General features: G+C 38.0%; 1 protein-coding gene across 1 annotated transcript; it reads left to right on the forward strand.

Annotated features, from left to right (window-relative positions):
* Nucleotides 1–9,419: 9,419 nt before the first annotated feature.
* Nucleotides 9,420–10,712, forward strand: LOC104115360 (putative germin-like protein 2-1). Its single transcript, XM_018777387.3, has 2 exons — nucleotides 9,420–9,573; nucleotides 9,995–10,712. Exons 1-2 carry the CDS (start codon nucleotides 9,462–9,464, stop codon nucleotides 10,522–10,524), a joined length of 642 nt encoding a protein of 213 aa, XP_018632903.2. The 5' UTR covers nucleotides 9,420–9,461; the 3' UTR covers nucleotides 10,525–10,712.
* Nucleotides 10,713–11,064: the final 352 nt, after the last annotated feature.

The raw sequence follows: 11,064 nt of genomic DNA on the forward strand, positions 1-11,064 counted from the left end.
AGTTGATTTTCTTTGAAACCATTTCGATATTCCTAAATTTGGTGATTGAAAAGTTGAGATGAGAGGTAGAGATTGTCCCACTGGGCGTGCCAGAATTTGTAGACAATAAATTGCGTCGAGAAAATAAAATCAAGACCGGAAAATATCGCAACAATCGTAGTATTTTATTTTAAATAATTTGAGTGTACAATCTCTATGAATCCTCTTATTCTTCTTTCCAATAGTAAATAAATTCAAGGGCCTTTGAGCTTGATCTTGAATATGTAATTGATGCTACGAACAATGATCTTGAATTCAACTAGCACGAACTTTGATTTGAACTCGTACTCCTTGAACCTTGATTTGTTCTTCGTTCTTGAGCTTGAACTTGATCTCTTGAACTTGAAGCTTGAAACTTGTGGAGGAATTTGTAGCGTTTGATCCACGAGTTCTTTCTTGCTTCTTGTTATAACTTCTGGTCTCTTTCCTTGGTTATGAAGACCCCTATTTATAGTTGTGGGATGGAAGAGTTATGATAAGAACAAATTCTTTCCGACCAATCAAATTGAAGTGTGACAAGACCACTTTTGATTGGTCAGAACATATCACTTCCACATGTGGCGCGATTTTATTCGCCCTTTAATTTAACTTGGCATGCCTTGTCATTTTGACATGTGGCATGATCCTATTGGCTCTTCCGCTTGACTTAGCGTGCCACGTCATATGACACGTGGCACCAAACTGGGCCTCTAGGAAGATGGCATATTGAGCCTAAGGAAGTGGGCTCATTACTTTAGCCCAATTAAATGTGCTAGCCCAATAGATTAAGACTTATTTATTTAATCCATATATATTGTGCTTATAATTAATCCAATTATATGAGCCCAATTAATTTATTTGCACCAATATATCTTGAGTTGTAAAATATAATCCCAATTATTTTACAAATTTAATTCCAATAAAATTTATATGCCTACACATATATTTCCGTTTACATAGTAAATGCAATTTCCTTTGCACTTACCAAAATCTTTTGAAGAAAGAGAGAAGCAACAGTCATCTCCTGCGAAGAAAATCCGATCACCCAACTTATACACTTCAATCCATTCATGTTGTTGTTCATCTAGTCGGTACATTTTAATTTCAAGGACATTATCCCAAGAAGGGCCAGGAATACGGACCTCCTTATCAGCATCTAAAAACATAGCAACCAGAAACAATTGGCCACTTGATTCCACTAGTCGTTTCTTCCTACCTCCATCATATAACCTGGATGCTACCTTGGTCTCGTTAAGCGATCGAGGAATTAAACTTTATGGTCTCACCATATCGATCAACAGCATAAGAATTCCCCTTATAGACAATGATATCGACAATATTGCAACCTCTGGCGGACGCACGTGGTGTCAAGCGGGTTCAACTGAACCCGCTTCATCAAAAAATAATACTGTGTATATGTATAAATTAGAATTAAAGCTGTGTAAATTTTATATAAATATTTTATTTGAACCCACTTGATAACTACTATTTTACGACTAAAGTTATGTACTTCTAAGATTGAATCCGCTTCCACACAATCCTGGGTCCGCCACTGAATTTGCAACTGGCATTTTTTATGATAGTCCACTTGTCATCCCCGGACTTTACGTAACATAACTGACCCCTAATATGAATTGCCATTAGAGAGAAATGATTGGTCCCGTTTCATACATGGCAATGTCGTAGGGGATGATGGGTACTTGCAGTTTGAGAGGTAAAGAAGGAGAATTTTTGAGAGGAGGAAGTGAGGAACGCCATGTTGTACAGACTGCACGAAGGCGAAGGACGTCAATATGTGTGTCGAGGAATTTGCCGATCCTCTCCACAAGTTCTTTCGGAAGATCGGACCGAGGGATGACACTTCTACTGTCCATGCTCGGCTGCTCGAAGCCAATGGTGAAAAGAGCTAGGGTTCTGATCTCAGAGTTTTTTTATTTGCTAAATATTTTGGGTTTACACTGATATAATTTTGGAAAATATATTTTGTCATTCCTTCCGCCTCCATCCACCCCCCCCCCCCCCCCCATTTTTTGTTTTTTGTTTTTTTAAACTTTTGTTTAATGGGACACTTGACGGGTCTGCAAAAGTTATAGTTTCAGTTTAATCTAAATAGTTAAAATTCAAAGTGTAAAATTACTTCAAAAGATTTACCGAGGAAAAAAGAAAAGCATCTTAATTGAGAGAGATAGAGTGTTGAATTAAACTTATAAATATGAAGTGTAACATAAAACTAACCAAGAAAGCAGTAAGGAATTCTTACTTAATGGTGTGTCCCGAACTTGTATAGTTACTGTGCTGCGTCGAAACAACAGATACAAGAGAAAGAATGAGCATTTGAATATGCAAAATACAAATCAAATTCGAATATTTCTCCTTTTACGTGCCAGCCACACTACTTTCATGTAAATAATCTTTCAACTTTTTTTTGTTTGTTTTGGAACCCCAGGAAAACTCGCAGCCGCTACAGTCTCTGCCCTTTCGGGTGAGCACTCTGTGCGCACTGGGTAAAAATTAATTTTGTAAAAGTTGAACTTTATATTTTTGTAAAAGTTAAAAAATTATATTTTTGTTTACCCTTAAAAATGAATAACAATTAAATTTGTACACGGTTTAAATGACACATGATTCAATTTAAAACGAATGATCTAAGAACATCAAATAATTGAACTAAAGAGAGATAAAACGATCAAACCAAACGCGATAGAACAGTTAAGCCTGGCTTTGAATTGAACACTGAAATTGGCTCCAATCGAGCCCTCGATGCAAGCTCGGTTGTAACTAAAGAAAAAGGGAATTGAAGAACACTTTAAACAACAACTAGAAGATAAAAATAAACTTTATTGCTTTGATATGCGTGCCAACAGTGGTTTACAAGGAAAAAGTTCTTTTTATATAGTAAGGTAGTTTCAATCCTAGTACAAGTCTAAATAAGGAAAATATTTTTTTTCAGTAAATGTTAATTTGTAGTTGATATCAGGCGGGATTTACGCCGTAATACCCGGTTGAGGGCGGATATCATGGCTCCCCGCTTATCGTGCCTAACCGTTCCTCTTTTTCCTTAGTCTCGAGCCTCAACTTTGTCCGGACTCGATGTTCAGCCGTGTCTGATCCCAGATGCACAGTCCGCCCTCTCCGGTCTCAGAAATGAGGAACCCTTCGACTTTACTCGAGGTTGCGTCAGATCATGCCTCCCTCTCGTTTCTTTACCGAAAAATCGGGGATAACATTATCCCTAATTTTACCCGTACATAGATAGTCCCCTCACTTTTCGGAGAGCGGATTTATCGAAGCGACGAGAAGTGATTAGCTGACCCCGGATCCTCTCTCTGTACGCTGCAATCGGATCGATGGGTCAGTGAAACATCCCATCAGTCATGTTGTTCTGACTTCGGACATATGTCAGCCGCTGGTTGACCGTCCTCGAATGTGAAACGTCACGCAGTAATTACCTCTTCCCTATAAAAGCTTCGTTACTTTTTTCACCTTTTTACTTTCCGATTCTAGAACTTCTTAATTTACCCCCGAACTCTTTACTTGCTCTTAACTCCTTCAAATCTTCATACACTATTCTTCATATCCTCATATCTTCATCTTCCCATCTTCAAATCTTCATACTTCATCCTTGAATCTTTAAGTTTGACCTTCAAATCTTCATCATTATCTCTAAACCTTCATACCCACCTTCATACATTCATATTCCCAGAATTCGATGGCAAAAACTTTGAAATTTGTGCCCCAACAGATCGTCCCTACAACTTCTAACCCGGCCACATATGCTGAGGTGGTTGTATTTGAAGTGGCCACGGAACCTCATCTAAAGAATTTCATCCCTCGAGGCTGCTCTATATAAAACGACTTCAAGGTCGAAAAAGCCTCCAGGCAAGGAGATCGAGGCGAAGAGGTGTTCGTCGCCCATGGGCCGGCCGTTGATGAAGAAGAGCGGGCAGCATCGGGGGGAAGTGACCGGGAGGTTGAACCATCTTTGGCTCGGGAGCCCAAAGGAAAGCCAGTGGCTACGGCATCTCGAGAAACTACTCCTGCTTCGAGAGAAGCCGCTGGTGTCATTGACATCGCAGAGTCGCCGTCTCACATGGAGTCTCTATTTTACGTGGCTCAGGCCATTAAAGAGAAACCAAATGAGACATCATGGGCCATAGACGAGGCCCTCAACCTGTTCTTTGGGTCATGGACATCGGTGGATTAGAGGACTACTCCGGGTTCGGTCACCTAGAGATCCCGAAAAAAGATGTGATACCGGAGTCAGGCGGGCCAAGCTCGAGCCCAAAGCTGGTGAAGCATTTCCCAGCCTCGAGCGTGGATCCTCACTGCAAAAGAACGGTCATGTTTATGATCCCGGTGGATACCTGGGTGTTGTCCGGACCGGTTGGCATTGCCAGTTATCTTCGTTGCTTGGTGACCAAAGATGATCAGGCGAAGATGAACGAGGTGGGTGCACCGGCGCCTATGGTACTTTTTTGAATATCTAGATCGCCGTCTAAATTTTCATCAGCAAAACCTTGTAAGACAATATTGCTCTTTTTAAAACAAAGTGGCATACCTGAGATGCCTTTGAGGTATCGCAATCCCAATTTTACACATTCCCAATGCTCCTTTCTTGGATTTGACATGTATCTACTGACAACTCTAACTGCATGGGCTATGTCAGGTCTAGTGCAAACCATAGTATACATCAAACTTCCTACTGCTGAAGCATATGAAACTTTGGACGTGTAATTCCTTTCTTCATCTGTCTTAGGTGATTAGTCCTTCGATAGATTAAGATAGCTTGCGAGTGAAGTGCTTCTGGTCTTTGCTTATTACCTTCTGTATGTACTTTTCTTGAGATAACTTTAAGGTTCCTTCATATTTGTTTCTGCTAATCCTCATCCCAAGCATTTGCTTAGCTGGTCCTTAGTCTTTCATTTCAAACCCCTCCGCCAATTGTTGCGTGGCCCTGTTGATCTCATTTATGCTAGATTCTGCAATTAGCATATCATCAATATACAATAGTAAAATGATATAGGATTCATCAAGATTTATGATATAACAGCAATGGTCCATCTCACATCGTGTGAAACCGTTTTATACATGAATCCATCAAATTTCCTATACAATTATCGGGGAGCTTGTTTCAAACTGTACAAATTCTTCTTCAACTTAAACACAAGGTTTTCTTTACCAGAAACTTGAAAACCTTCAGGTTGCTTCATATAGATGTCTTCTTCAAAGTCATGCAAGAAAGCAGTTTTAACATCTAGTTTCTCTAAATGCAAATTTTCTGTAGCTACGATACTTAGCACCAACCTGAAAGTAGTTAATTTAACTACTGGAGAGAAGATCTCGGTGTAGTCAATTCCTTTCTTCTGCTAAAAGCCTTTTACTAATAATCGTGCTTTGTATCTTTTTTTTACCGTCATTCTCTTCCTTGACCCTGTACACCCAGTTATTCTGCAATGCCTTCTTTCCTTTTGGTAACTCTGTAAGTATCCATATTTTTTTTTTTTAAGAGAACTCATCTCTTTTTTCATGGTTAGCTTCCACTTATTAGAGTTTATCCTGCATTGCTTCAACAAAATGCTCTGGTTCTCAAGCATCAGTCAGAAGTAAATAATGGGGAGAGAGAGAGAGAGAGAGAGAGAGAGAGAGAGAGAGAGAGAGAGAGAGAGAGAGAGAGTTAATCTATCTGGAGAATTCGTGACTCTTTTAGATCTCCTTAATGTTGGTTCAAGAGTAACTGGTCCCAATTTTGATTCAAGTCCTGACTCCAGATTTTGTTCCGCATCTGATTCTATCTCTGGTTCTGGCTCTGATTCTGATCCAGATTCGGCTTCTCGTTTTTCATCTTCAATTTCAGAATCAGTTGTAATCCATGTAACCACTTCATTTTTCTGAGATTTCTTCTAACTCAATTGTTTCAGATGTCGGTTTGCTGTATTGGTTGGTTCTACTCCAAGCTTATCCTTGTACATCACATTTCCATTGAATGTGACAATCATGTGTCTTAAGATCTTTCTATTCTGATCATCCCAAAATTGATAACCAAAATTATCATCACCATAGCCAAGAAAAAAATATTTCTTGGCTTTAGGATTAAGCTTATCTCTATCATTAGAGTTTACATACACATAATCAACACAACCAAAGAATTTTAGATGTGAGAGAGTTACCTCATTTCCTGTCCATACCTCCTCAGGAATTTTAAAATTCAGCAGTACAAAGGGTCCCTTGTTTATGAGGTAAGCTGTTATGTGAACTGCCTCGGCCCAAAAGTATTTCGGCAATCTAGAATGTATTCTCATACTTCTGGCTCGTTCATTCAGGGTTCTGTTCATCCTCTCAGCAACACCATTTTGTTGCGGTGTTCCAGGAATTATCTTGATCATTCTAATCTTATTCTCAGAGCAGAATGATTCGAACTCTTGACTATCATACTCTCCTCTATTATCAAACTTCAAACGTTTTAACTTTAGGCTTGTCTAATTTTCAACTTCAGCTTTCCATCTTTTAAAGGTAACAAACACATCAGATTTTTTTTTCAAAAAATAAACCCATATCTTTCTGGTAGAATCATCAATGAAGATGACATAATAACGTGAGCCTCCCAGAGAAGTTACAGGAGCTAGTCCCCGCACATCCGTATGCACTAGTTCCATCTTCTCTTTCTTTGGAGTCTTTCCCGCCTTTGAGAAACTAACTCTCTTTTGTTTCTCATAAATGCAATCTTCGCACAAACCTAATTCAACAGCTTAAGGTCTGGTAACTTGTCTTTGGATGCCAACAACTTCATCCCCTTCTCACTCATATACCCGATCCTCCGGTGCCACAGTGTTGTGTCATGACCATGGTCAACTACTGCTATAGTATCTCTCTATATTGCGGTTGCATACAATATTCCCTTCTTGAAGCCTCGTGCCAAAACTAAATTTCCTTTGGTTATCTTCCATGATCTGTTACCGAATACTGTTGTGTATACTTCACTATCAATCTGACCCATGGATATCAGATTTTTTTTGAGATCAGGAACATGTCGGACATTTTATAATTTCTATAGCGTGCCTTGTGAAGTCTTTATATGGACTTCACCTTTCCTACAATATCCAAAGGTTTGTCGTTTGCTAGATAAACCTTCTCAAATTTTTCAGCAATATAATTATGCAATAATTCTTTGCATGAGGTAGAGAGAAAGGATGCACCTGAGTCCAGAATCCAAGATTTGACTAGACTATCTGCACAATAAATTAGTGCATCACCGACTTGTTCAACAATTATATTTGTTGAATTATCATCGTTGTATTGATCGTTGTTATTCTTTTTTGCCTCTCTACACTGACTATTGTGGTGACCCTTTTTATCGCAATCCCAACAAATAATGTCTTTGCGATTCTTCGATTGCCCTCTTTTTCTTGACTTTGATCAGCCACAACCATGACTTTGTCCTCTTTGGCCGCTTCTCCCCCTACTTTCGGTATTAAAAGCAGATCCTGGGGAATCATTTGATTCTCTCCGGTGAACATCTTCGCTTATAACCAAGTCTCTAATATCATCCAATTTGAGTTTGGTACTTCCCGATGAACTGCTAACTGTAGTTATTGTTGTAGACCAACTCTCCAGTAGAGATGATAGTAGAATCAACGCCCTGACTTCGTCATCAAATATTATATTAACATAACTCAACTGAGTTAATATTACATTAAACTCATTGATATGTTCCATAACAGGCCCACCTTCTGTCATCTTCAAGTTGAACAATCGACCCATCAAATAGACTTTATTTGAAGCAGATGGCTTCTCTTACATATTTGATAATGCCTCCATCAAGCCTGCATTGGTCTTCTCGTTAATGATGTTGAACGCTATATTTTGTGTCAGCGTCAAAGAATCACACCAAGAGCTTGGCTATCTAATAGATCCCAATCCGCTTTGCCCATATTCTCTGATTTTACCCCGGTTAGAGGTAAGTGTAATTTTTTCTGGTACAAATAATTCTCTATTTGCATTTTTCAGAATCCAAAATCTTTACCATTGAACTTGTCAATCTTACCTTCCCTTCCTCCGACCATTTTTCACAAAAAAACTTTATGTGAATAGTGCTTGTGAATTGTAACCGCAAATACTACTCTGTGTAAGAAAAATGTCCCCACTGTAATGGTAGACAACAATCACTATTGGTGAACAATACCATCACTATTACTGAATAGTACTTCACTATTGTGAATAGTATTAGTATTGATGATCAATAGTGTCACACTATTTTGTGAATAGTACATTGTACCAATATCGTACTTTTTAACCAAAATTACACTATATGTTCTATGATATCAGTTGTTGGAAAGCGTGTCAGGCTAATAGAGGAGGAAAAATATTTAAAAGAGAAAAGCAATAAATTATAAAAGACAAGATAAGATTTACGTGGTTTGGTAATTTCTGCCTACTCCACGGCCACACAAAAAATATCTCTTTATTAATTAAAGAGAAAGAAGAAATTAATGGATGATCTTCAAATGAAAAGCTAGATACCGCCTTTTATAGGCATTTGAATGCCCTGCTGAATTAATCACTTACGACATTAAAAAAAAAATTGAAGATGAATTTTTCCGCTCTTTTTCTTCTCTCTGACTTTTCTTTCCTTCTTTTTACACGTGGAGGGTTTGCTCCCATCAGTTACGTCCCATAAGAGCTAAATAACTTGATGATGGCTTGGAACGGGTTAATTTACTATCTTTGCCCCGTCTACAGGCTAGTTCACTAATTTTGCTCGTTGTATGGAGATACAACCACAAGAGAAGCCTGTGGACTAATTGGTGTAGCTATAAATATACTCGAAATATATGGGCAACACATAGTGAATCTTTAAATAAGCTAATAATATTTTATGATGGATGATCAATTGATCATGTGGTATTTGTTTCGAGGAGAGATTATTCGGGGAATTCTATTAATTACAAAAAAAGAACTTCAATTCCCATCTCTTCTAAGAAAAAGTCCCATCTCTACGTTTCTCCTCCCTACCCCTCAGGCCAGCCACCACAAATATAAATAATATAGGAGTAATAAACTTGAAGTTGAAAGGAAGGTATAAATAAATTAAAGGTCGCCGGAGAGGTACAAATACATCTGCAATCTGACAAAAGAATCAACGTAACATCGATAAACAAATTCTTACATTTGGCTGTGAACAAGGGGAATCCTTAGACCCGTTCTGTTAGTAGTATATATATTTATATTCGACTATGAACAGTGAGAATTGTGAAGACTCATTCTGTTTAGAAGATTTAAGGATACATAAGAAGACACAGAGATCCGTTCACTTAATTCCCTTTAATTTTCGGCATCACTAATTCACTATAAATCCCAGTCTTTAGTGCCATCTTTTTTCTGCAACTAGAAAAGCTTGTTCTGTATTAGCATTTCAATATTTCTAAAGCCAAATTATTTTTTTTGAAATGACTTCAACGTTCTTTGTGTTAGGACTCCTGTTAGGAATTTGTTCTGTGTGTTTAGCATCTGACCCAAGTCCAATTCAAGATTTTTGTGTAGTGGACTCCACAAGCTCAGGTATACTATAACTTTCTACTCTTCCGAGTTTAATTAATACAGACTGAGTGTAAAGAAAATTTTTTACACACAACTTTTTATAGCAGATTTTTTTTAAAGTAACTTCTGAAAAATAATTAGTGTTTGACAAAATTTTTAAAAAGTGTTTAAAAGTATATTTTTTCAAAAGTACTTTTCAAAAATGTGCTTTTGGGAAGAAGCTAATTTTTTCTGCTTTTTCAAAACTGTTTCTGCTTCTACTCAAAAGTACTTTTTTTCATCTAAAAACTTGCCAAACACTTTAACTTTTAAAAAAAAAAGTGCTTAGAAGCATGGCCAAACAGGCTATAAATACCATTACACTGATAATGTAAAAATATTTTAGAACAATTAATATAAGTTAAACTGTTATATGATCAATGCTGTCTCTAAAACTTGGCAGTGCACGTGAATGGGAAGGTATGCAAGGACCCTAAGCTTGTAGAAGCAGAGGACTTCTTTTTCAGTGGGTTGAACATAGCAGGCAACACATCAAACTCAATCGGATTCCAAGTAACACCGGCTATTATTCCAGGAATCAACACTCTTGGAATTGTATTAGCCCGTGCTGATTTTGCACCAAATGGATTCAGTCCTCTTCATACTCATCCTCGTGCTGCAGAGATAGTGCTAGTACTTGAGGGTCGTGTTGAAATTGGATTTGTTACTTCCAATCCTGAGAATCGTCTCTTCACGAAAATACTTGAATTGGGCGATTTTTTTGTTGTACCAAAAGGTCTTGTACATTTCCAGAGGAATGTAGGAGAGGGTAACGCCGTTACCATTGCGGCTTTAAGCAGCCAAGGACCTGGAACTATTCGTGTTGCGGACGTAACTTTCGGATCGGATCCACCAATTCCTAATGATCTTCTTGCTAAGGCTTTTCAAATTGATCAAAAGACGGCAAGTCAGATACAAGGGCGTTTCTTCTGATGGAATATGAAGGGGAGGATTGGACAAATATGAAATGTTTTTAATGATTTAATTTGAGTGACGTTATATCGCATTTTCTATTTTAACTGTTAGTTTCAAAACTGTCCGCTCATTTAGATTGTTGTTAATATAATCAGAAATCATATGGCTCAGTGTAACGACCCGCCCGGTCGTTTTGAGTATTATAACCTTGGTTCCTCATTTTCTGCTCAAATTATACTTTACGGTTGTTGTGTGACTTGCCGGAGTAATTGGTTCGGGTCCGGTGAGATTTTGGAATGAATTGGAACATTTAGTTTCAAGGTTTAAAGCTTAAGTTAAAATAGTGACCGGATGTCGACTTATGTGTAAACGACCCCAGAATGGAGTTTTGATGATTCCAATAGCTCCATACGGTGATTTTGGACTTAGGAGTGTGTCCGGAAAATTATTTGGAGGTCCGTAGTGGAATTAGGCTTGAAATGCCGAAAGATGAGTTTTTGGGAAGTTTGACCGGGGGTTGACTTTTTGATATCGAGGTCGGAATCTGATTCTGAAAAT

The sequence above is a fragment of the Nicotiana tomentosiformis genome, chromosome 2, assembly GCF_000390325.3.
Source record: "Nicotiana tomentosiformis chromosome 2, ASM39032v3, whole genome shotgun sequence".
In the NCBI taxonomy this organism is placed as follows: Eukaryota; Viridiplantae; Streptophyta; class Magnoliopsida; order Solanales; family Solanaceae; genus Nicotiana; species Nicotiana tomentosiformis.